This window comes from Amblyomma americanum, chromosome 2, assembly GCF_052857255.1.
Source record: "Amblyomma americanum isolate KBUSLIRL-KWMA chromosome 2, ASM5285725v1, whole genome shotgun sequence".
In the NCBI taxonomy this organism is placed as follows: Eukaryota; Metazoa; Arthropoda; class Arachnida; order Ixodida; family Ixodidae; genus Amblyomma; species Amblyomma americanum.
Window position 1 is genome coordinate 34516595 of NC_135498.1, and position 27265 is coordinate 34543859.

General features: G+C 44.6%; 1 protein-coding gene across 2 annotated transcripts; it reads left to right on the forward strand.

The window, feature by feature from the left end:
* The first annotated feature begins 205 nt into the window (after positions 1-205).
* LOC144120961 (transmembrane protein 120A-A) lies at positions 206-18859 on the forward strand. Of its 2 annotated transcripts, none has more exons than XM_077653794.1 (11): positions 206-548; positions 7849-8081; positions 8566-8622; positions 8724-8816; positions 9334-9423; positions 9598-9663; positions 10072-10133; positions 10704-10796; positions 12492-12556; positions 15264-15332; positions 16432-18859. In XM_077653794.1, exons 1-11 carry the CDS (start codon positions 474-476, stop codon positions 16570-16572), a joined length of 1044 nt encoding a protein of 347 aa, XP_077509920.1. In that variant the 5' UTR covers positions 206-473; the 3' UTR covers positions 16573-18859. The 2 variants fall into 2 exon arrangements, 1 of the variants encoding a protein (XP_077509920.1); XR_013312504.1 differs by having other exon boundaries at positions 217-548; positions 12492-13712; positions 13815-15332.
* The last annotated feature ends 8406 nt before the right edge of the window (positions 18860-27265 follow it).

The following is a 27265-nucleotide window of genomic DNA, read 5'->3' on the forward strand; positions in this document are numbered from 1 at the left end:
CAAAAATAACGTGACACGACATCAACATCAGCTGGTAAATGTCACCACGTCATCGAAGGGCCGAAGTTCCCATGATGACGGCAAAGGGCAAACGCGAAACAAATAGCGCGTAAACCATACTCTTGAATTTCCCGCTGCCACTGTACGTCACAGCTGACGTCATAGTCGGAGGACGCGCCGCAATCCAATCCAAGCGGCAGAATCCAGCAGCTCCCAAGTGTAATGAAATCGCTAGCCGTCCCCGTCAGCGACGCAAGGCCAGCGAGTCAAGGCAGCGAGGAGGCGAACGCGGCGGGCGTGTTTCTTGCGAGAGAGTGATCGAAAAGAGAAGCCGAGGAACGTCGTGGACATCGTGTTGTCACGGCGTTGTCCCCTCTGTAGCTGCAGTTCGGGCCGCGTCGCCCCTGCCAACGTGCTCAGAGTTCCGGTGAGCTTTGGCTGCTTGCGTTCGTCGCTGATACCACGCCGCTGCGATGAGCGACTCGCAGCCGTTGGCCGCGTGCATTGAAGAATGGGACCAGCTCGAGAAGGAATATTGCGATTTGGAGGTGAGTTTGGTGAACAGCTCGCTTTACTCCGGTATCGTGTTCAGAGATTGCCGGAATGCTAACATTCTTGTGTGTGATTCAGTTTTAACAGTACAGGCGCTGGCAGCTGTTATGCAGCGTTCATTGCACTTCCTGCGCTGTTTTTTGGAGAAACGCCTCATTGTCAGTCGCTGGATAAAAGCAGTATCGTTGCTGCTAGGCAATTTTTTTTTTCATTCGGGAATGTGGGTGGTTCTTGGGCTTTACTTGCGCGTCTGTTCTTCTGAAGCCGTTGCATTCCTATAGACCTGTTGCTAGTCGACCGTGCAATTTAAAATCGTTGCCCTTTAGGACTCGTAAGGGCTTCGACCTGTGGGCACTTTGGCACGTGCAGCCAACGCCACCTAAGATACACGAATGATTTCGGTTGTTTGCTGTCGCACACGTGGATGTCTCAGTATCCGTTAGCTTGCACGCACTAAACGTTTTCTGTAGCTAGCCTGGGTTGCGCTTCTGAGAAAACATCGGTAATTTCTGGCCTGTTGACTGTATTACTCACGTTGCCAGCGCAAGGGACGCTCGCAGTCATGCCAAAAAGACCCTGCAGATGTATATATATATATTTTTTTCTGCGTGAGAAAGAAAACAAACCGTGCGTGCTTTCTGCGGCGAATTGGCTGCTTCGACCGCTTCAGACGCGCCGGCGATTAAGTCAAGGTCGAATGGCGCGACAACCACTACTTTGCGTGTTTTCCTGCCAGTTGGCGATCTCGTTCATCGTTTCACTGGCGCCGTCAAGAGAGAAAATCTGCCCCCACGTTTTTTCCCACGTGATTTTCCCGGGTGTCGTTGAGGGCAGCTGAGTTAACGGCGTGTATGTGATACGCACTCTGATGACTCTCCCAATCTCTGGTCAATCTACAACCTTTGGTTTCCGTCGAGTGGAATGATTTTTCGTACATGATTCAGCTCCCGTGCGTAGTTGTGCGGGAAGAGCGCGATGACGGAGTGAGGGGCTGGCCCTGTGCCGAAGAAAAAAAAAAGGGGGGGGGGGGGCGTGCACAGGGACATTACCGTCGCCTTTGTCGATGGGGTTTCCTGTGCGTGGAGATCGGCGCACAGGGAAAGCGCGACAGGTGAGGAGGAGCGTCCGGGCAGAAAACCCTTCTCCGCATTTAAGCGATTGAAATCGTACCGTTCGAAGTGGAGGCATAGCGCGCTTGGGCTTCCTCGTCAGCATGGTTGGCTGCTCAAGCGCGCTTTAGCGTAGCGCGAACGTAGGAGTGCGTGAACGCGGTTTTAACTTGAGGGCCTTGAATGCTGCCCTTGTTGACTGCGGTCCTCATGGAAGAAGAAAGTGGCAGGAAGGGAGGAGGGAAAAAAAAGTCTGTATTGTCTACCAGTGGAGAGCGTCTGCTGATACTGAAAATGTTGAAGCGCTGTCCTTGCGGCTGGAGAATATTCTACACGCGCCTACTGCTATCGCTTGTCGCCGGGCCTGTGCCGACTGTAGATCTGGACCTCTTCAGACTTAGCGACATGGGCAGAAGGACCCTGCCTCGGCCGATAGGAGCGGTAGTCGACAACGTTCGCGCTGCTATCGATTGTGGCCTGTTGAATATAAGCAACTCACTCTCTGTCAATCCTTATCAGTGACTTGGTTGCAGACCACACGAGAAAGAGATGGGGCAGACGGCCTGTATTTGAGATTAGCATCCCTGGATGATTTCTGGTGCTGGTGTACTAGAGGCTGGCGGTCATTTCCTGCTATGCATCAAAAGGAATTAAGTGGGGGTGTTGTTTTGCTGCATTTTAACTGGCAGTGCACAGTAATTTTTACGAAACAGTTAATGTTGCACACATACCAGGAAGCATACGGGGTTATGTGTGGCAGAATTAAATGGTTTATTCTATTCCTGATAGTAATGTGACATTTTAGCCCACTGAAAGTGAAGGAATGCATATTTTGGGTACACATTCTAGAACCTTTATTACTGAAGGCTGCCCCACAGCACGATGCTGCTTTTATGTCGTGTCTTCATGGAGTCCCACTGTAGAGCATGAAACCCGCCACAAATAAACTATAGTGGGGCTTAAGGTCACTGACATGTTTTCAAAAAGGAATTTTGCTCTGTTGAAAACATTCACACTTGCTCTCTCTCATGCTTTGTCATTTTAGTGTTCTAATTTATAGCATTCACTTGCATTGGTCAGTGTTGGAATGTGCCATAAATTATATAAGTGACGTAATTTTGCTCATAGCGTCCTTTCTAATGATTGAAGTTTCTCTGGGGAGTATTGCCATAACTGATTCTCCAGTTGAGCTGAGCATGATTACGGCACGTGTCATTGGTTACACATTGTGTATTTTTCTGATGCAAGCATTAGGAAATCCTCATTTCCAGCTTATTTGTTGCAGTTTGCAATGCAAGTGACTTTTGATTGTTTCAGTTTTAGTGATGCAGATCATGTAGCATTTTCAAGGGAAATCAAGCACGGAAATTTTGATCTCAAAGACAGTGTGCAAAATTCTGACAAGACCCTACATTCGTGTGCATGCTGGATTTAGAGCCAGAATATTTTTTAGAACGAAAGCTCTACTTCACGATCAAAGCTGTCATAGCTGGGCCATTGCTGAAGCCTTGACCTTTACCTTGAATAAATAAATAAATAAATAAATAAAATGAATATTGCCGTGACGGATTCGAACCCGTGGTGGTGCGAACAGATCAGCTTCGCTGGCACTGCATGAGAGTACTATGCTATTCTCGCACTGTGCATTGCACGTCGTCGTCTTCATCAACATCCATTTGTGGTGTGAACAGGTCAGACCAGCTTAACCTCGATCAGAGTTTAATCTGAGTCTGATATCGTCGCCAGACGTGCAGACAACCTAGCAAGGCAAAACGATGACCCAATCAAGCTAAACACATGCTTTCACACGTCTACTCGGTTTAACTACGTTAAAACCTGACCATTTTTTTTTAACATCTCCTTGCTAATGTCATGAATGTTTTCTCAGGAACCATACATTGGGCTTGTGTATAGCAAAACCCTTTGGGACCTGTGCATTTAACGTCACTGCAACTAGGTCGTCTTTCAATGAAAGAGCCTTACAAAAACTCCCCGTGTGCTGTGCAGTGTCAGTACACATTGAAGAACCCCATGTGGCGTAAATTAATCCGCCTTTTTTGCAAGGTGTGGTACCCTCTGGGGAGTGGCGAAAATTTGTCTCCTACTGGTTGAAAACAAATACATGTGTCAGATGCAGGCATGATCCGATTCCACAAGGCTCTAACTGCTCTTGCGAAGTGACAAGTGTGCGCTTGACAGCTGCTGCCACCTGTGGCATGCGCCTGTTGCTAGCATGAGCTGCACATGCGCAGTAGGACCTGGTGATTTTGTTTTCAACCAGTGAAGCTGGAGGAGGTGTGGTTTGCATGCACAAGCAGCCATGCGACAAAAGAGCCCTCCACTATGGCATCCATCTTAGCCCATGTGTCGCTCAGGACGTTAGAGAGAGGATTACTGAACCTAGGTCATCACTATATAAATGTAATTATCAGGCATTAGCATAGAACCCTCATCGTAGCAAATAAACCGGTGCCATCCAGTATTGCTCAGAAAAGTCCTGATTGGCTAGCGGCCAGTGATGTCATCAGTGACTTCCGGTGCTAGAGTGGATGTCACCAGAGCAGGTCTGTCTCTGTGAGGCCCCCACCTGCCAAGCATGGCAGGGGACAGTTGATGTGCAGGAAGAGCAGCCTGGGTCTCGCAGGCCCCACCAGTCACTTCCGGTAAAGGCATCAACAGCTTCAAATGCTGTCGTATTTCCAGCACATAATGGAATTAGGTGTTCCTGCATTTTTTTCATTGTTGGAAATGTATGCAAATGGTTTGTGCTGGAAGTGATATTTTCTTGCTTCTGGTGAGTTCTGGGGTGTCAACACTAGCTTGCAGTTTTTCTTATGCCCATGGTATTGTTGTGGCTTGCAAAAACATGTATTAGCTTGCAACAGCAACCTCTAATGGTAGCCTTACTGCTTCACCACACCAGGCTCAAGTAAAGCCCCGTGTGAATCCTTTGTGCAGGCTTTATATCTTGCACCCATCAGGGCAGTGCTATAGCTGCTATAGCTTTTCAGATCCACAGGTGCGTATCTTTTGTACCACTGGGGATGGGATACCTAGCATCAGTGGGAACTGGTTTGCAGGTGCTGGTTGTAAAGTATGTGAATTGTCTACTGGTGAGGGTTTTAGTGCGATAGCGTTAAGGCTTCCATTCAGCGGAAGACTCGGTGGCATGCGAGAAAATGCGGATTGGTCGAAAAGGTAGTGACGTCGCACGTGGAGTGGCGAATTTTAAATGATTAAAACTTCACATAAATTGGAAATGTAAGGTTGTAACATGACTGAAAAATTATTGACTTGTAAGAATAAATGAATTGCACTGAAAAGAAAATTGTTGCGAGATGGGAATCAAAGCTGCGCCCCTTGGATCCTTATTCAGACACACTGCCCCTAAGCCACCGAGGCACATTCGTTTGACTAGGAAGAATTAGTGATTCAGCTTCGTACTCGCTTCAGTGGAATGGCCTCTAGATAAATGCATACAGTGAACTTTGTTTAACTGAACTCATGCAGCTGGTTAGCTGCACATTGGTAAACGCAAATTCTTGCAGTGCCATATGGGCCTATTAGTATTCTACTATGCCCAGCTGGTTTGTGTCATTGTTGCATCATGCGAGAAAAGACAATGCCGTAGTGACCGCAGCTGAAAAAAAACCCAGGCAGGTTCATGCATTCCATTTTTCAGCTCCCTAAAGACAACAATGAATATTAGGTGGCCATGGCAGAGGCATAAAATTAGGCTTGCACGGTCTTTTTCCCACTTATGTAATTGCAGAACTTTTCTGGTGCGTTCTTTATAAAATTTGGTAGAGGCATACTGAAATAGTAGAGGTGTTCTGAAATAGGGATTTTTGGAATCACGGACTAAATCTGAAACATTCTCCAGGCTTGTCTTGCTCTTCAGACATGATAGTTTTCTTTACTAGCAGGGTTTGATAGCAGGGTTGTGCACTGAAATTCTGCTTTGTGAATAAAAAGCAGTTGTTGCAGTAAATTTATGATGGCTTCGTATATGGGTACAGAGGCCATGTGGGATTCCTAAAAACAGTTGCAGGACTCTAAGAGTAGTAAGCAGTTTTCAAGGCCACATGTGAAAATGCCCTGCTATGCGAGCAAAGAGCAGCTTGGTCATGAAAATTGATCCTGCTGCGAAAGACACGGACGTGACTGGACATGAGCTGCACTAGTGCTCGTGTGTCCATCTTTCTCATCCTTGCCTTTTCACAATCTTGCCACACCAGCCTGTCCAAACTGTTGTCTTGGACTAACAGGAGCTGTTGCAGAAAATCCACGACGGCTGAATACTTGACTGCGGGGCTCTGTGGGATTTCTAAAATTTACTGAAGTGATTTCAAAAGAAACAAAAAGGAACCTACTTATTAAATGTTTTCTGGTGTACAGATGAAGTGTTATGGATGATGGTATCGGATTAGAATACCATAAAATGTGAATTGAACCACTCCTTTTTATGTAGAGTGGGGATCCTTGAACTAGGGCAGAATGCTTGGGATCAAAGTAAATTCACAAAATTACTACTTATTAAAAATTTTTTTTTTCTTGCAATAACTTTCACAGAAAACGAGAGTACTCTGAACTGTAGTGTTTGGCTTGGTTTGGTTATCGGGTTTAACGTCCCAAAGCGACTGAGGCTATGAGGGACGCCGTAGTGAAGGGCTCTGGAAATTTCGACCAACTGGGGTCCTTTAACATGCACTGACATCGCAAAAGTACACGGGCCTCCAGAACTTCGCCTCCATCGAGATTCGACCACCACGGCCGTGTTCGAACCTGCGTCTTTCGGGTCGACAGCCGAGCGCCATAACCACTGAGCTACTGCGGCAGCATGGAACTGTAGTGTGGCTTCTTTTTTGTTAATGCGGTAATACCGGCCTTGTACGTAAGCCACAACCTTGTCACTTTAAATGAATTCATTTAGTGTAGCATCCACTTTGTAATGTTTCATTTACTGCTTCTGTGAGAACAGTGCGTGCACCTGCCGGTTTCTACGATTTCAATAGCCAATTATTCTTGGACATAGACGAGCTCAACAAGGAGAGAGGTGTACAATGTGAAAAGGGAGGCACTTACTGCTGTTGAAAGCAGTTCTAGAGAGCGGGCATTGTTTGGAGCCTGGTTGCTGCATTTTTTAAATTTTTTGTTTCAGCGTAACTTGCTTTCTACCACAGGGAATATACACTTATGCACCATCTGAGCGGCCTGTTTGAAATTTTTATACTTTATTGAACTCACCCTGTAGACCATCCGATATCCCCTGCAAAGCTGACTAATATTACTGCATAGTTTTATTTTCGTGTTTATAATTTCAGTAGCTTTGTCTTCTGCAATGTCTTGCTTCCTTTAGCAACTAAACTGTTGATCTAGGGGGGAGGGTTTAGTTGTTATGGCAGCTCTCAAGTCCTATTGATGGCTGCCAATGGATGCTGTAGAAAAATGTGGTTGCTTCATCAGACCTTATTGCATCACAGAAGTGCGTGTGTTGTTAAGCTGTAGTCAGGATAATGACTTTGTGAGCAACTGCAAGGGTCTTGCCAGCCAAATAGAGGTATGTGAGCATGGAGCTAGAAGATTGCCGTGAATCAATGAGAGCAGTGAATGACAAGGGGATGGTGCCTTGTATAATTACTTCTAGTGCTGAGTGAGCTGCTCACTTGTGAAAACAATTACTTGTGCTGTGAGAGGTTCTGCGAGTAAATGTTCAGAAATGTTCAGGTGAAGATTCAGAGATTTTCATTGCTCGTTCTTTCTTTGTGTCAGTTTACCCGTTGTGGTGGCTCATTTGCTTTGGTGTTCAGCTGCCGATTCCAAGGTCGCGGGTTTGATCCCGGCCACGGCCGTATTTCGATCGAGGTGAAATCAAAAACACCTGTGCGCTGTGTGATGTCGGCGCGCGTTAATGAACCCCAGGTGGTTCATTACAAGGTCCCTCATTGCCATTGTGTATCTTTGGAGCATCAAACCCCACAGTTTGTGATTCTTTTTGTCACTCTTGTCTGCCCTCAGAAAGTCTGAAGGTAGCTTAAACATTTTCCCGGGAATACAGCTGACACCAGTGTTGGAAACATTTTATTTGTTTTTCCCTGGTGGTAAGTTTGTGCTATATCAGTGTTCGGAGTTGCACAGTGGATGTGATGTGAATGGGGTCGTGTTTTCGTTCTCTTGGGCTTTGCAGAAGGCGTACCGTCAGTACATGGTGCTGACTGGAGAAACGCAGCGGTCCCAGGAAGAGTGCCTCAAGGCCCTGCGGCACCACCGTTACCGGTCGACTCAAATCCTCGAGTCACTCTCCAAGCTGAAGCTAAACAGCGACGATGAGAAGCTGCAGAAGGACCAGTTGCTGCAGAAGCTAGAAGCCAAGCGGCTGCACCTTGATGACATAGCGCAGGACCTGCCACATTCCAATGGGTAATTTCTCAAGTCTTTCCTGTGATGTTCACCCTTGGTATGGTTTGAGGCAGCAGATTAAATGCTGTTTTTTTTTTAATCACTGAGCATGAACGGTACAGAAATAATGTCCGGATATTGGTTTTAAACTAGGCTCTTGATCTTCCGTAGTTTTGACGCTGTGCAACTCATTAGCTCAGCTGTCACATTGACATAGCTGCAAAAATAAAACAAGCTGAGATTCCAGAATGGCTGGCACTTGTGCAAGAGCAGCCATTTTGAAATCAAAAATTAAAATCTAAGGCACTTTGTAACTGCTGCTTCGGTCGTTGCATTTTGAGTGCTTGAGAAGTGAATGTTGGTGTATTTTGCACAGCATGAAAAATTTATTTCAGAATTGTTTATCACCTTTAAATCTCTAATTTTTTCTTGCCTACAGAAGCAGAACTTCGGTTGAAATTTCTCGTGGCTTTTGGGTGCAATTTTTTCTCCTTTCTTTTTGCAGCCTCTACTTGCAGATAGTGCTTGGGAGCGTCAACCTTTTTCTCAGGGATGCAGATAAGTGAGTGTAACTTTGTTCACTTGTGTGAATTTTCATTTGAACCCCACTGTGGCCACTGATGCACATTAGTGCTTACCTGATATGTACGTTTCTTGTATCAGGTACCGATACAAAGACGAGTACGAGAGGTTCAAGCTAAAAGTCACCATGTGCATCCTGGTCATGTCCATCTTGTGCATAACAATGAACTACAGGTGAGTAACAAGTAAAATGATATTCGAGAAGCTTACTGCCGGTACAGAGTTTGACTTCTAGTGTTACACATGTGGCTTTTTACGTGTATTGCATGGTTGCTGACATTGTTAGCTTTCGCATTTGTTGAGAACATTTCAGAAGTAGTGCTTTCATTTTGGGTTTCTGGTCCTTGTGTTCATCCGATGTATTCAGGAGTTCCTTGATTTACAGGCAAGATCCTCAAAGAACTGGCCCCTACCTTTAATTGACAGTGCACTTTCCGTGACGCACTTGCAGGGAGATTTTGTGGCATGAACGTATGCGGAACAGAGTCGGAGAATGGAGCCTCAGTGTTGCCTTTCAGTTTTATCTCCTTATGTGTCTGCTCACACCAATTCTTTGCCACGAGTATCATAGCTAGCCTAACTGCCCACTGTTGCGATGCATTGCAGGTGCTCGAATATGTCTATTTTTTTTTCTGCTGTCACGCATTGATGTCTAGGGTCACAAAGGATAACCCACTCCGACTTTTTGCAGAGTTAATGATGCCATTCTGCATTTCCTACTGGTTTGGTACTACTGCACACTGACGATACGGGAGAGTATTCTGGCAGTCAATGGCTCAAAGTAAGTTGATGTAGATTTTTTGCTTTACTTGCATACTTGGCAAAAAAATATGATGTGCCCATTGTTTCTTGTTTTATTTCAAACAGCAGGTATCTTGGGCAGCAAGTCGTTTATATTTTTAGTTTTGAGCATTCAGCGACAGCTCGGTCATACTGATTCATTTTCTGGTTGCAGGATAAAAGGTTGGTGGAGGTTGCATCACTTCATAACGACTGCACAGGCTGGAATCATCATTGTGTGGTAAGATGCACAGGCCACCGTTTCATTTAAATACACCTGTATTAAGATATTTTAAAAATTCTCTAAATGCCACCTAAATATTTATGCTAGGTGTCTGCAAATGCAATGTTCTTTGATACCTTGCACTTGGATTGCATTTCTGTTTTTAAGTGAATGATGGTATATTTCTACGCAACGCTGTTCTTTACTTTTTAAACTCTTTGCTTTGGTGAACGCTGAAGTCTAGCTTGAATGAAAGAGACTTTGCGACATTTTTTTTGTTCCATAAATTCTTATAAGCATCATTAAAGCTTGTAAGCAAAAGTATTCCTTGATCGCACATACAACACTGAGGCATAAAGTGCAAATGTTTGGGAACATTACTAAAAACAAAGCTAACAATGACTTTAATACTGTTGCTCATTGCAGGCCGGATGGTATCATATATGGCATGTTCCGAAGGCAGTTCACGTGGTACGTCTGCTTCATTAGTAAGTAAATCCTTAATTTCATTCATTGCCGGGTATTTGTGAATCGTGGTGAGGGAAACTGCAGTAGCATCGGCCGCAGTATGCCTTGTTGCTCATCTGCTTCCAAATCTGCAGCATATTCATTTCTATCTGTTGGAAAATGTGCATGTGCTTTTATAATGTTAGTATTGCACCATAAAGGGTTAGCAGGGTTCTTGTTTAGTGGAATTGCTTTGGGAAGTCTACAGCACTGAAGTGTCTGAAGTGCTTCTTTTAATGTGCTGGCAAAAAGAACCTGTTGCTGTAGACCATTTGTGGTATTGGCTTGTGACATGGTAACATAAGATTATGCACTAAGCTGGTGTAACAGCAACGTGGCATTTGTGCATCACCCCCTGTTTGACACTGTACTGCAGTTTATTTCACTGCTTTGGATAGTTTGGAGATTGATGCAGTGGTATTCATCGCTTAGCATTGCTTACACAGCCGCAGCATTCTGAGAAGGTGGGCATGAGCTGAGTTTTGGTGCCTGATTTTTTCTTCATATTGCTGGAGGCCGACATTGAAATATGTGCACATTCTTGTGGGCAGGTATAATCCAGTTCTGGCAGTTCTATTACCAACAAGGATGCCTGTACAGACTTCGAGCTCTGGGTGAAAGCCACAACATGGACATCACAATCAGTGAGTGCACTTCTTTTTTTCGTTTTCATCTTTCATTGTGTTCAGAACATGAAAGGTGTACAAGTGCGTAGAAAGGAATGCTTCCAAAGCAAACAGAAGTTCCATAGTTGAGTTTGCAAATGGGCCCTCCTGGAATGAATTTCAGTGAAAAATGGGCTTGTCTTCGCATTTCAGCCAGTGAAAGCTCGGAATAATTGTATAACAACATGTTCACTTTTCACTGACTGCTTTCATTCCTTCGTGAATGGTTTAGCCATGTTAGTTCTGATCTGTGAGATTGTATAACAACATGTTCACTTTTCACCGACTGCTTTCATTCCTTCGTGAATGATTTAGCCATGTTAGTTCTGATCTGTGAGAAGGTACAAATGAGTTGTTTGATTAGTTTTCTCTTAGCACTAGTGCAGAATTTTGTTGAAGATGGTACTAGGGTGCTTCTTTTACTAACCTAATGCATGTACGCAGTATTCCTGTCAGCATATTCACTGCCTCCATAAGGAATAGCTTTTGATGGAAGCAGAAATTTTCATCTGCAAAGTTCAAGGATAGTGAAGGGTAGTTCACTGACAGATGGCAGGAGACATATGCACATAATCCTGAATGTCTTAATGCCAAACAGGAAAAAAAAAAGTAGACATTGATTCTAGTGATAGATGCATTTATAGTGTTGCATGTTACTCTTTGAAAGTAGCTTTGCATATTTTACCCAAAAGCCACAAGTGTAAAATTAAAGAGCTAATGTGGAGGCATGTACTGTCATTCACATACTAATTATTAGTGCACTGTGCGCAAGTTTTCTGATGGCAGTGTAATACCGCATTTATGCATTTACTTAAGTACTCACATTGTCGTGAGAGCCGCCACGGTGGCTGAGTGGTTATGGCGCTCGGCTGCTGGCCCGAAAGACGCAGGTTCGATGGCGGCCACGGCGGTAGAATCTCGATGGAGGTGAAATTCTAGAGGCCCGTGTGCTGTTGGATGTCAGTGCATGTTAAAGAACTACAGGTGGTCAATTTCCGGAGCCCTTCACTACGGTGTGCCTCATAGCCTGAGTCACTTTGGGACGTTAAACCCCCATAAACCCATGAACCCAAACTTTGTTGTGAGAGGAAAGATGAGAGGACAATTTGGTGCTGGCACTTTTTCAAAGAATATCATGGCTACGATTGCGATGGGGTACTAGAATGCAACACCAGTGATGACTCTCTGCTTAATGAATGTTCCCTCTGTGTTAAGAAATGCCGTCAACGCTTAGCATTTATGTCATGCTTTCTGCCTACATCCTCTGCCTATGCTTCAGTGTTATGTACGCGCTCTTCAGTCTTCAAAGTACTACATGAAGAATGCAGATGAGAAATAGAGGAGGAGAAACGAACATGACAGACACAGCAGAGATGGCAGAGTCGACAGGAATTGTGATGTTTCCTTTCATCCTTTTTGTGCAATTTTTTTGAAGCTTGAACGATAATCAGCTGGAGAAATGCTCCTGTTTGCTGTGTACTAAGGTAACCAGTCATTTCGTGATGCTTTATTTCCCTGCCTTTGAAACATTCACAAATGAGGTGGCGACCACACGGCACTTATCTTGTTTCTGCTTTTTCCTTCAGGCTGCATCTTTGCTTTTGTTCTGTCCTTTAGGCTGTGTAAAATGTAATGAGCATGATGATTCATGTTTTCTACCCACCTCTTTTACAGATGGATTTCGGTCATGGATGTGGCGTGGACTCTCGTTCCTCCTTCCATTCTTGTACTTCGCCTATGTGAGTGCATGCTTGTGCTTTTATTGCCAATTCTTATATGTCACATAAAAGTTTTTGTGGCCTTTTTTTAGGTGCATCGAAGTACGGTACCACTGTAATAGCACCATCCCATTTGCTGTGGTTGGTGCTGGATATTACAAACCCTTTTCAGTCCAAGGGAGGCAGATGCTTAAGGGGCACTTGAAGAAGTTTTAGAATCCTTTGAGCTTAAAGGGACGCTGGAGACAACTCCACAAAATTATTTTTGTCAGTAAAACATGATTCGTTCACCCTTTCTGGCTATTTTTTGACACTTGTTTAGCTGCAAAAAAATGCATTCAACATAGAGAAAATTGGATTTAAAAATCTCCCCGCCAGTTGATTCCAACTACAGTCGACGACCAATTTTTCGAACCCTCTAGGGACCGCGAAAACAACCAAAAAATCAGGCATTCCGGAAAATCAGATTTCACTGAAAAAATCACGAACTTATTACCAATATGCTGGAGGAAGGGGTCAGTTGTATTGCACACATTCTAAAGCTCCTCATGACTAAATTTCGCCGCGCGACATGTGCACGGATGAGACGGCGACCGCTTTCACGAGCTCGTCCTGGCTATGCCGCCCTCGGCATGTCTCTGATGAACGCACAGGTTGGGACAAAGTCTAAATGAAAATGCGAACACGCTGCTGCGGGAACTGTGCTGCTCACGCAATATGATGGGCCTGGAATGAGAACGTGAAGATGGCGAAACAATAAGAACCGAGAAACAGCCGAAGCAAGCGCTCAATCACCGTTGGCCTTCGTCATTAGGCCTAGCGACTAGAGCCAAAATCGGCATCATATCCGGCGATATGCACTTTGCGAGGGCTTGCGTATAATGAGAGGTGTCTTGCTTGTCATCGAAACGTCAGTTTTTACGGTTTTATGGTAGAAAAGTCAGGGTTGCGTTGCGTTTTGCCACGGGTATGCTGGCCTTGCTTTGAAATGACAACTGGCAGCTCCCGCGCTCGCCATCTCCGTAAAGCCACATTCCTCCCACGCGCTTCGCTGCTACCTCTTTCCGCACTCGGGACGAAAGACTCAGCACAGATGAGCTCCGCAAACTCTGACTACCGTTCAAGTTCCTGTGGCGGAAGACGTTCAAGAACAGTATGAATTCGAAACCATGCGGGCGCAATGTGCTGACTTGCACAGAATTTCAGCATCGCAAGTTAAGAGGCTCCCTTTAAGCTTGAATTTTGTTTTGTTTGATCAAATTTTCGATCTCTCCTGCAGTACGAATTAATGAGGTTCCACGGTACACATTATATGGCGGCTTGGGTATTGGCGGCGAGTGCAAACGGGGTCCAAAAAATCGAGTGGTCAGTTGTGGTGCGTCCGAAATTTCAGGCGCTTCTATACATTGGCTCTATGGGCCATTTCGTGGTGCCGCGAAAAAGTCCGAATAATCTAGCATGTCTGAAAAATCAGGCGTCCGAATTTTCGGTCTTCGACTGTAGCCAGGTACTAACCAAAAAGGAGAGGTTGCCATTGTTTTAAAGTGAATGGCGGTGTAGTGTAGCCTCTGGATTCCGCACTCAAAAATGGGTGCCGACACATGTTTTTTAGTTTCGAAGTCGGCCGGTGATTGCGGGACCTGTATTTCATTTTTTGGTAGCTACTAGCTTATAAAAAGCTACATTTTGAGTTTGAGTGGTCTCTTTGAGATTATAACGCAGCACCCTATCGATGCAGGCCAACTATTATTTGTGCTCTCTGTCCCTTTTAAGGGGATGAATGTACGAAACTAGCAAGTAAAGCATGCAAATTTTTGTGCTATGATTTGGAGTAGTGACATAATTATCGACTAAATCCATGACGCTTGGGTTTTTCCGCTGCGTATAGCGCCGGGGGGTTGACGTCACCTGTAGTGGCGGTACATTTCAAATGCAGAGACGCTTGCTTTGACAGAAGAAAGTCGTCGCCGTGAGGAAAACCCCGCGAAGCATTCTTTGGTGGCGTCTGACGATGCATGGAGGAGTGCGAGTGAAGGCAGCAGAAATTTGAAATCTTGCTCTCTTTGACAATATCATCAAGCTTTTCCGCACTTCTGTGGCACTCTGAGGATGAGCCTAAACTTTAATAGGCGATTGCGTCACCATTTGAAATGCTAGCTCAATGTAACTTGGCCTGCTTTACCTACAGGCTTCATACATTCAAAGAGTTTATTCTCATGGAATTCACAAAAATCTTCTAAGCTTCCTTTTAACTGCCTTTAGAAACATTAGAACCCCATTGGGAAAAAAATGCGATGTCGATCACAAAATTCACTCATTGGCTAGAAGGAAGTGGTGTTACTGGATTTAAGTGACTATACGTTTTGATGCATCTTCATTGCGGTCATGTCACCACCTCTAGACACATTTGGGAAAACATCTAACCGCCAGCTAGAGGACCTGAAGAGATGTCTGGTCGTGTGCCCACAGGCGTGTAGCAATCCGTGACCACAACTGTGGAAGAATGACCCTAAACTCGATGTAAAGGCACCAACAGCTTCTATTGGTGTCACTTTGCCAACACATAATGTGATTAGGTGTTTCTGTGAATTTTTATGTGCTGCTTCTGTGTGGCCTTGAAATTTTTTTCCCCGAGCTTGTTGTGCCATGCAGTTCTTTGAAAAAGAGAAAGCCAATGAATACGTTGCTGTTATTCTCACACTAATTTTCTTGAACTGTTCGCTTGCAGATGTTCCAATTATACAATGCTTACACATTGTATCATCTCAGTCTTCTTCCCGAGTGCAATGAGTGGCAGGTAAGCTTTTCTCTGCTCATTCTTTTTAGATACATGTATCGACATATTTACCCGCTTTCATCTGGACCACTTATGGATGCCTGCTTTCATTGAGCAAAAGCAGGTCTTACGCGCTGTGCTTTGGTCATGAATGTGGCGCTTGACATTCTCAGTTTTTGTTTGCAGTCAACTTGCATGAATTTAACCTAGCCCAAATGAAAAATCAGTTTGAATGATCGAAAGTTTGAGTTGGGCTGTGGTCAGAATTTGCAGCAAATTGATCCATTGCTTACTTGAAACATCTCGTGATGGAACTCTGTGCTGGCACTTGTGGGCAGGCATTGTGTAAATCAGCCGACGTTACTGTAGCAGGGTGCACTACATAAACCGGTTAGCCTTCTCTTTTTTCCCAAGGAACGATTCCTAGAACTGAAGTCCACCTTCTGCTTTAGCCATGGTCTGTCATGGATCTTGGACGTCATCATGGTCATCTGTACTACTACGCTGAAAACATGCACCCGAAACAACAGTGCAAATGCTAAAACTTGCATCAGTCAGCGAGGGGGCCAAGTTCACAAGTTGTTGCATTTTAGAATGGCACATGACAATTTGAGGCATATGAGCTGGCTGGTCATGGTAGTTGATGAAAGCACTGGGACCACTCCTTGTAAACAGCTGTGTAAATTACCTAGAAATTGTCTCCACATTGCTGTACAGCTTTAGTGAGACCAGTAATGGGTACCATTTTTTTCCATTCCTTGATAATGCACTCTTTTGGTCCTCCTGAGCCCTTCTGTTTTGAACAGAAGCGATACTGTTTCACATGAAAGGCTATTCTGGCTGATGTCTTCTAGGTACGCGTTTCATAGAAGACCTCCGCTGTTGTGAACAATAATGGCGATAGACGGGCCAGTGTGAGACAGTGGGCTTTTGTACTAATGGATTGAGATGCAGCAAGCTGGCATGGTAATACTAATGTAGCTATCAACTGGCATATAGAAAATGATGAGACGAAAGGGCACGGATGTGAACATTTTTTTTGTGTGTGTTCAGTGCCCGTTGAACAGTGCTGACACAATGCTTCACAACTATTTCTCTTCTCCTTGCATGGGCTTGCCAGGTGTTTGTGTCAGCTGCTATCTTCTTCATCCTCTTTTTGGGCAACATCTCAACCACTTCGCTTGTGATCTTCCACAAGCTCAGTGGCCGCACAGTCATCCGTCGGATACAGAAGAAGAAAAGCCACGACCACATTCAGTAGGGTCAGTTCGTCTGAGCACTGCACTCCGAGCCGTGCTGCGGTCTTTGTCATAGACGCTGCTTGCACATGTGTTGCCATCGATCTATCCGTTGGCTCACTTCCAAAGTGTGTGAGTGTTTGGGCGGTGAGGAATATGCAACCACCCTAGTCAGACTGCTCCCAGACGGAGAGGCAGCCCTAGGATTTGCTCTTTATATGGTGTTCTTGGATTTGTTGTGCCTGGCATTGACCGGACAGTGTAACATGTCTTGAAGTGCTCTCACGATCCATTTTAAATTTTTTTCATTTCAGCTCTCGGTGTGTTGGCATGATCTCCACATATATGCATCTTGTGAAGTGTGTGTGTGTTATTGTGACATGTTGTTGTGTGTTAGGAGGGTACTGAAAGTCTCGGAGTAGGCCCTCGCTTGTATTTTCCTCTTCACCTTCACTTCTAACTTTTCATGTTTGTAGGAAGTTCCCTGTGTTTGAGTGCAAAGTTCTGCACGTCTCCAGTGCCCACCATTGTTACAGGAGAAGCTCCTGCTGGTTATGTGTGCTATGTTCAGAATGTTTTTTTTTCCTATTTGGGTTGGCATGAACTATACAGTCGCTATTTGAGAGAGATAGTGGCCACAAGGCAAGTGCCTGAATATGTCAGTGACAGCATGCTCTGTGTGATTGGAAAAGCGGTGTGTGCTCATATCCTGGTGTGTGGTACAAAAGGCAATATACTTTAGTTCATCGACGTAAGGTTCTTGTTATTTTTTGTGCTGCCTGTTGTTACTTTGCTCCAAGCTAATGTAACATAGGAATGGATTGGTCTTCAGTGTGTGTGTGTTGTTCTTGAGTGGAGCTTACAGTGTGCATTGTTTTGGTGGAAAGCTTTCCTTTACTGCAGAGTTTAAGCTACATCCTGTGCCATTTGTGTGTACTGCTCATGTTCATTGACTACTTGTGTACAGTCATGTATGATGGCACCGGCACAATCTTTGAAAGCCCTGTACAAAGCGTGCAACTATTTTCATAAGAAAGCTTTGCACACTTAGTAAATAATGCCACGATGCCTTAATTTAAGAGTTCAGCCTAGGAAGTGTGGTAGCAGGAAATTCCAGCCTGCAGTTGCAAGCTTGTGTTTAATTGGGATCTATAAATCAGACAAATCGCCAAAGAGCTTGCGTTTTTTTTAAATGCTGGTCTGAAATGAAAGCACTTGGTCTGTGAAAATCTTTCCTTTTTTTTTACACTATCCTAGTGCACCAAGGCTGTTACTAGCCACCTTGTCTCTCGGCTCCTGTGTTGTTCCGTTACTTGTGTGGGGCAGGTTTTAACACCAGCTCATGCACTGAGCACCACCCTACACGTGTGCGCACATATACCCGGCTGGCCTCCTGCTGCCTTGATATCATTCCTTTAATCTTGTTGTTTAATCTCCGTAATTCAACACTTTTGTAAGCCCGATTCAAAAATGCATGTTTTAAACATGCAACTTTTTGACTTAATGCTTTTCGCAGTAGGCTTTATTGGTGCGTGTCATGGAATGTGGACTCTGTGTGCAAGGATGTGCTGTTTCAAAGTTTTTTTTTTGTACTTTAAGGATACTGCACTATTGTGTTGATCACTTTAAATATTTTCGTCTACCCTAACAGAAGCGCCTGTTTAACTGCGGCCAGTGTAATTAACGAGCAGCCACCTAAGGATTGCTTCTTATTGCAAGCTGCCAGAACTGTTAGTTGTGGTGTTGTCTTAGTTGGTAAGTGAAAGCGTGCTTGTCTAGTGTTTAAAGAGTATGGGGTATGGGCAAGTGAAGTGAGGTCTTAAAAACCATCTTCATGCTTTTTACTTCAGTGATGACTAGCTAGCATGCTAATTAAAAACTAAGTCTAGAAAATGTGCAGTTTTTCACGTCTCTCGCTTTTGTTCCAGTCACATTAGTCACCTTTGTGGTGCACACTCCTTAAAGGTTTCAGTTCAGTTGTATTGAGCACCACCTTTTAGATGCATAATTCAGTACTGAAAACTTGTTCTTTTGGAGCAGTGCAAGGCTGTGCACTTCATTGCTTCATTGAATATAGATTCCACAAAAGCAGTCATAACCATGGAAAAAGAAACATTCAACTGTTGCTGATTGTTCTTGTTCAGCTGGAAAAGCACGTTATGGTGTGTGTCCATGGTTGCAAACCTTGTAAAGCAGCTGTTGGCCTTCGTTTCACATGCGTCGAGAAACAGATGTCTTGGTCTATTCCATAATCTACTCTTGTGCCTGTTCAATGTCTCCATGTTCTATTAAATGGTATTGACGATCAAAGCAATTTTCTGTATTGATGAAGCCTGTGGCCTACTATAGTTCTATCGTGATTTCTTAAGATTGGTGTGGATGGTGTAGTAGTATGGATGGTGTAGTAGTGTGAAAGGTATCCTCTTGTTGCTGTCTCAACCGGTGAACAGCATCAGCAGTTGTTCCTCTCAGAATAAGAGAAAATACCAGTTCCTCATCAATAAAATTCACTTGTGGGACAGCATCAGTACGCGTACACACAATACTAACACTTTTGCCAATGGCTAATCAACCTCACAAGAAGCATGGGCAACATGATATGTCAAAACTTTATTAAACTCTTTGCTGCTTCACTGACAGCATTACCGTGGCGAACAATGTGCAAGCAGTTCACTGCGTCACTTTCTGCTCACTCAGCTATATACAGTGAAGCACAAATGGTAAAAGCTGGCATATACAAAGTGTGCAAAGAAAGAGGGCCTACTTTTGTTACATTCATCAGCAGTTGCAGCTGAAGCATTTTGTAGCATCACAAATCACTCCAGTTAAGCTGTAGAAAGTGAGTCTGCTATTTACGGCCATTATGCAGGGATTCTACCACGAGTTTTTCAGGTTTTTGGAGTGAACAGAGCATGCATAGAGGCCCGAGAAGCAAAGCAGTAAAATTGCAGCTTTTTTAAGGTATCTGAATACAGTGAAGAGACTTGACACCACTATTTCAAGTGCAGCTGCACGATTTTAACGTGATAATTGACCGCAAATCGGGCTTGGACCGTTATCGGCGAGTCTGGAAACATTTCAATATGTTCACAATAACAAACTAATAGCGGCAGCTATATTCTGCATGGTTAAAGTGTCTTCTATGTTTTCCCAGGGTGTTGATACTTTCCTAGTGGTTATGCCTGCAGATTTTTGGGGTGGTGGGCTCGCTTTCCTTTGGCGCCGTCACTGTCTGTTGTTGTCTGGAATGCGCTGAGTTTATTGAAGGCAGCACTAAGTTCTTCCTATATTGTGCCTTTTTTGTGCAAAAGATGTCTGTATAAGCTAATTACATTCAACTTCAATCTTAAAGGCCAACTCCAGAGGTTTTTGAACATTTTGAGGCGGTAATCACATTACATTCTTTTCCCTCACTCCGGTACAAAAAATGTTCTTAAACTGCCGGGTAGGTGCATTTCAAATTTCAAAAGATCAAAAACCAGGAAACCAAAAACTGGTTTTAGACCAAATGATGGCTTGACGACAGATCGTCCTATGACGTTACGAATACTTTCTCAAAACCTAGCGCGTGCGTGCTGATTGGCTGATCTGGCGACTGTAAGTGAGAGCTTGAGTCGTCATTCGTCTGAAATGACCAATAGACAGCTCGAAATTTTCTCCTTCAATAAATAGAGCAAATATCGACGGCCTTGAGTCCAGTGACTACACATGCGCAAAGTTGCCTGTAGAGATCTCCCCGATCGAGGCCAGGAGTTCAGAAATTTTAAAATTCATTCCCGCTGCGACAAAACAGAACCCCATTGTGAAACTTCGCACAAAGAACAAGAAAATTGCCGATAACATACCATGAAAGTTCAGTAAAATCTGAGAAGGTAGAATAAACTTCGGAGTTGCCCTTGAACTGTATTATATACAGTGACGATTTATTAACTCCTAACACTGATATCCTGTACAAAGGCAGTTCTGATGGGTGCTTTTCAATAGTAAACAGCTCTGTTTCTGTGCCAAACTTCATGACCAGCGATAGGGGCTATTTAACGACGCTGTCTTTACATTTGGGCAGTGCAGGAGTAACACAGTTGAAAGGTAGTCAGCAGCTATTCATTTTACAGTTGAGAAATGTATAATTTCACACACACTGCGCCTGCAGTGGCAATGCTACAATTTCTTGCATAGCTCTAGGTCAGCTCTTTATATGCCAGTAATCTCTGTCACGTACCGACAGAAAGCTGTTGTAAACAAATACGCGGAACTATACTATCAACAACAAATGAAACGTGAACAAGAGAACTGAAATGCCAACACAAACATATTAGCTCCATCAGAGGGAAATAAGAGATAGATTGACACTTCTAAAAGACAGTAGGGTTTCCATTGCAATACTGTGGAAACGGAATCAAGCTTCTGGAAATATCAACTGTGAAGTCCTAATTTAAGGAATTCAAAAAGTGCTGTGCCTTCTAATCGCAGTGCAAATATTTTGAACCAGGAGCCAGCGGCAATGGCTGGCAATGGCCGCGGTGTACATTATAGCACCGAAATGTGACTCAGACAACTGCGAAAAGTTGGTCTGCACACCATAACGAAGAGATGACTCTCTTTGATGCACGCAGTGGAAAGCGCAGAAAGCATTCTGGTACCCGCTCATGAGAAGAAGGTATAGTCTGTTGTAGAAAGTTGAGTGCACCCTGGCCGGAGTGGGAGCGTTGTTATCAGAAAGCGAAAACAATCCCTCCAGTCTTGTTAACACGCGAGCAACTGGATTTATTTTTCCAGCCATGCCTTTCTGACCCAGCAGTCAGTCAGTGCCGATCAGTACTGGGCTGCACTCAATCTAGGTTCATAATCACGATTGTTAAGGAGTTTGTTTTAATATGGTGGGATTTATTCGAAAGAGTTAAAAATGAAGCGTCCTGGCCCATGAATTTCGCATAGCAGGAAATGACAAGAGACGAGTGAGAACGAGAAAGGGCCAGGTCTGCAGGATGTCGCACGTTGTCTCGCTAGTGTGACATGGGAGTTGGCGGACCATCGGCCAACTGCCGTCTTGCGGGAAACCTGGAGCCGATGCTGACACTCGGCCGACTGTTTTAGTTGGCTATGGAGCCAGGCATCCCGACGACACGGTTTTGGCAGACCGAATCGGCCGACTGTTGGCCTAGTGTGACACCTCAATTGCTTCTCGGTGGACGCCTCAACCGTGCCGTGCCGTGAGGAAAGGGCCGATTGGTCGGTCTCATGAGAGTGAGAAGGACATGCCTTCTCATCCGGCGCCACCTCGGCACCAGCTGGTGCCACCGGTTATAGCGATGCGCCTCTAAACTGCCTATTTTTGAGTAAAAGGTGGCTATGGTTAAAGACAGATTAGTAAAAGATGGGCAGGAATTTGCTGTCGAAATAAGCTGCTCAACTCTGGCTTCACCACTGGAGTGAACGGTGCTAGCGTCAATTTTGCGCCACACACTCTAAACACAAATACCCTATATGGGAGTAAAAAGGGAGTAAGCCGTTCTCTAGTGCACTCCCTTTTAGGGGTAGGGTATGCTGCCCAAATTCCGGATAGATTTCGATCACCGAACTTACGGAATGCTTACCCTTGGCAACAGAGGCGTTTTTCCACTGCAAAACATAGTAGCTTGATGCAGTTAGCAATGGGAGCTAGGCTTCTAAATGCGGCACCGGAAGTCTTGAGGTTAGCAAATAGGATTGAAACTTCGGCTAAAAACTTCGTACCTGCTAGAACTTCACATATTCTGAAGAGGGAATTTGTTTTCGTTGCTAACCTTAAGCATAAGTGGTGTCGATCTACACCACGGCTTGGGCAGCATACCCTGCCCCGTAAAGGGAGTGTGCTAGAGGGTAACTTACTCCCTTTTTACACCCTTTGCATTTAGAGTGCAGGAGAAATGACGTGACTCCTCTTTCGGCGGGAGCAGAGGGTGCTGAAAAGCATTCATGCGTTGCTAAAGACATTGTGTTACGATCTCTCTCTCTTTTTGCCCGGTTAGCGAGTTCTTGCATGGGAGATCGTGATCATGTTTCAGCGCGGTAACAGCGGTACGTTGCTTATGCTTCTGTGACGTTGGTTTATTAGTTCCTCTATGCTAGACGTACGTGATGGTGCTAGGTGCCAGCGCCGATTTCAACCGGGAAGATGAGAAGTTCAGAGAATCATGGTTATTCATGCTGACAAAGGCTAAAAAGTAAATGCACTCCCTCGTGCAGCAAGCAATTCAGGGAGCAAGATTATGTTCATAAATTTGGCGCTAAACTCTTTCATGTAACAGCCGACTACGAAGGAGCCGGCTGAAACACACTTCCACGCTTTTATTAATTGGCGCTCTTATAGCTGGTCATAAATTTCACGAAAATTCCAGGTTTTCGGTTATTAATTTTTGTTTAACCAGTGTGCAAACCCGGCCCTCCAAAACCCCATAATATCCTATGAACACCACGCCATAGCGCAGTTTATACCGTATTCGCACGTATGGAACGCGACAACGCATATATAACGCGATGGCGGGAGAGGGGGGGGGTTAGACTTTACGAAAAGAAAAAAAAAGATTATTACGATTAACGCTATTTCAGGCTGTTCAAGCCAACTATAAACTGAGGGCTCGGAAAAAAAAAACGGCAGTGGCAAGCAAAACTATGGAAGTAACAGATACGTCGATATTATTTGACAAGCAAGCTCCAGAAAAGCGTGCGAAATCATTATGAGCAGCAAAGCCTTCGATGCGTTAACATACACAGTCTCCCATGCAGCAGCGGCCACCGTCACCCCCGTGTTGACTGTGTTTGTGTTGCCCAGTCTTGCGCTTCTTCGCCTTTCTTCCTTTTCCTTACTCCACTAAACTATTTCTGTGCCTTCTCTCTCTCAATGGACCGCGCCGCCTTCTTTCCACCTTCAAGCCACCTTCTACTTTGCCTGCGCGCGCCGCGCTGCCCCAAGGCCGCCGAAAAGCTGGCTTTTTATATCAACTCGCTAGTGTAGTGGTGAAGCTCGCTTGGGGAGCAGCGAGGGAAAAAAATCGTATTATATTCATACCTTGGTTCTGAATATAACGCGAGACACGTTCTCTAACCGACAAACTAAGAACGAAACGCGTTATATTCGCGTAAATACGGTAATTTAAAGCAGCCCAGATATTCCACTTTCAAACCTCCACACGCCCACCTTGGGTCGACGTGGCTTAACGCCTCCCCGCGCAACCTTATTCGATGGTTGTTTCATAAACGTCTCGTGTACAAGCTTCTTTTCTAATCCATCGATAGGTAGTGGGCAGGGAAAAAAAATAAAAAACAGGCGAGGTTTTTTTTTTTTTTTGGGGGGGGGGGGCGGATCTTTTCGCCACAGTGTTGACGAAGCAAGAGAATACGCATTAGAAACGCGCAAGGGGTGCACAGGCGGTGCGCGCATGTAGCTTCTTGGTAGACACTCATCCATCAGAACATCGATCTAATGACCTGCAACCTTTGGCTTGGTCTTGAGCACAGGAAAAAGAAACGAAGACAAAATGGCGATGGTGGTTCAACGAAAAATGAAAATATATTTCAAGGAACTCATTCTATTAAAGTGTGATTATAGTACGTGTTTCAGGTGTTGCAGCTAGCTGCGGAAAGCGTGTTGATTGCTATGAATCCGGGAAAGCAAAATCTAGTCGCTCCAGTTTATCGGACGTTTTTCTCATCGACGGCAATTAGCAAAACGACATATTTACAAATAAAGACGTTATCACGCGTACATCTATATTCGGGCTTTCAAACACCCATAAGTCGCCCACAACATTCACACCCAACAGGACCCTGCTTGCTATTTTTATTTATGGAAGCATGTATAGAGAAGTCTTAAAGGGCTATAGGCACGAAATTTCGATTGCATGTTTTCCCCTTTGTAATAATGCGTTAGGCTTTAGTATACATGAACCATCACGTCGTATTCGCCTACAACCGCTAAATTATAACTGAATTTCTCCTCTCGTCAGTTTCAGTTTTAACATCCGAGAGCTCGCTATGATGTCAAAGGTCTAGGTCACGTGAGGCATGAAGAAAACCACATCATACTCTCTACTTCTTCCCTCGCTCTGATTCTAGCTCTTAAGGCAGGTTGGGCTTATCGTTGCAGTGATTAAAACGACAAAGCAGCCATTATATCGCATTTTTTTTCATGCCTCACGTGACCTATAAGGACATTTAACGTCAAAGCCATTGCTCGGCTGTTCAAATCGAAACAGGTGAAAGAAGACCATCGATTAATTTTTCAAGTGGTCGCAGGCAAGTTACACCGTGTTCTATGTCTATTAATCTCTTACGCGTCATTACAAGGATGAAAACACGCAACCAAGAATTTGATGTCTATATATTCCTCTAAACGGTGACAAAGTTATGTTCTTGTGTCGTTCGCCGAAAACCTTAAAGACGTCACAGGGGAACATAGCATTCGATGAAGACGAAGTCACCATAAAATTTAAATTTCTGGTGTGGTGCGCTGCGGCAAATAGATGTGCAAGGCTGATATATAAAGTGCTAACGTGCACGAAAATAGCCTAAACCGACATAAAAACTATGACTTGCCGCATTTGTCGTGAGCGGCAGTATAATATTCTTGTTAGCGATTATACAGCATTCACTTGTAGGCCGAGTATAAATCGGCTTTGGTTTATGCATAACTGCTTTGTGTTATATACGCAGTATGATACATGTCTACGTGACGTTAAATAGGTAGGTTCTACGCTCTTTACAGTAAAGTATAAAAGGTTCTCTTCTAGAGTAACGGCATGGATTTTTTCTTGCTTTATTCTTCAGGTCTCAAGCAATGACTTAGCCCAGTAATAAAACAATATGCGCCATTAAAATAGCACAAAAATAGTTCGCTTAAGTTTGCTCATAGAGCGCAGTGGCTGAAAGGCGCGGATACGCACATAACGGGCAGATGCCAGATAAAACATCCGAACACTGATAAGCTGCAGATAACGGATAACCAGGAAAAATATCAGCGACTAAACAGTGGCCTATCAAGTTGTGTGGAGCCGATTAGAAGGCACTTGGAAAAAGCGGGCGCTTCTTTTTTTCGACCTAGAGTAAAGGGGTAGGGAAAAAATCCCGCTCCCTCTGCTGCGACACAGTAGTGTCACTAAAGCTTCGAGGCAGCTGCATGGTGACCAGAAAGACAGTCGTCGCCACTTGTGTAGCTTAATTGGTTTTGGGGGGAAAGGAAATGGCGCAGTATCTGTCTCATATATCGTTGGACACCTGAACCGCGCCGTAAGGGAAGGGTAAAGGAGGGAGTGAAAGAAGAAAGGATGAGAGAGGTGCCGTAGTGGAGGGCTCCGGAATAATTTCAACCACCTGGGGATCTTTAACGTGCACTGACATCGCACAGCACACGGGCGCCTTAGCGTTTTTCCTCCATAAAAACGCAGCCGCCGCGGTCGGGTTCGAGCCCGGGAACTCCGGATCAGTAGTCGAGCGCCCTAACCACTGAGCCACCGCGGCGGGGCAACCCACTTGTGTAGCAAAGTGAACAGTTAGATCTTGGGATCCACATAACCAGGTGCCGTCAGGGCATACTCTCTATTCGACCTTCCTCGTGTAACGTAATCTGTAGTAGTATACACACATGAAGTCTACAGTGAAGCTCCGCTCACATTCAGCACCACCGACCAGAATTCCTCCGGGACAAAAAGTAGACCGTTACTAAAGCTGTTCTTTTTAACTACACAAGAAGCTAATAACGAGTTGAAACTGAAGAATCTTAATGCATCCGGGTTGTTTGATACAGCCAAACATTGAAAAGCCGATTTTGTTTCCTGTTGTGATTGGCCAGCGGAGTAACACAGGATGCCGCGGACCACGCGTGCCCATTGTTGCCAGCGGCTTTTTTTAAAAGTTGTATTCCACTTTAGAGCTCATGTCAGATAAGATGGTCCTCAATAGCTCCTAAGCCAGTGCTCATCTGGAGCATTCTTTATCCGTACCCTTCTCTGACGTGGCGGGTCTGGCTCACCTCATCAGCCGACCTTGGAAACTCCTTGATAAAGCTGTTCGCCCTCTGGTGCTGTGCCAGTCAAGTTCTCTCTCTTCTTCATTTGTATTTCTGCTTCTCGTACAAATTTAAGCTGGCTCCACGGAAATGTGGCGGTAGTTGTTTTTTAATTAAAATAATATTAAAAAGGAAGGAAAAGATTTTTACTAGCCCCGGCATCTGCCATTGATACTGGAGCACCTGAGCTGGGGCAGCGGAAATAAAGAATAGCAGGCAGGATGGAGAAATGAAATGACAGAGGTGAGGGGAGAGGAAGAGAGGATAGGGGGAGAGGTAATATACACAAACTATTTACTCAATAAGAAATGTGTCCAGGTTGTGCGCGTGATTAGTTGATTTTAGAGGAATTAAAACACGCGCACAGCACTGTGTTGGCTACAACTGGAGTGGGGCGTCCAGTTATTAATCGTTCAAGGTAGAACTCGCGGAGCGTTCGGTCACTGCGTGTAATAGTTGACAGGCATTTCAGGCTAGAGACTATCAAGCTATGCCAATCTAACCTGCTGCAGATACCATGCAAGATGAAAACATGGCGTCAGCCGAATGAATAGCAAACGTGGTCTTGACCGTGAACGCCTTCAACTCGATGGCATCCGGGATTTCACTCTATATGAGGCAGAAAGTCCTTTCAACACCGCTATATGCAGAATGACAACCATAGGCTTGAAAGT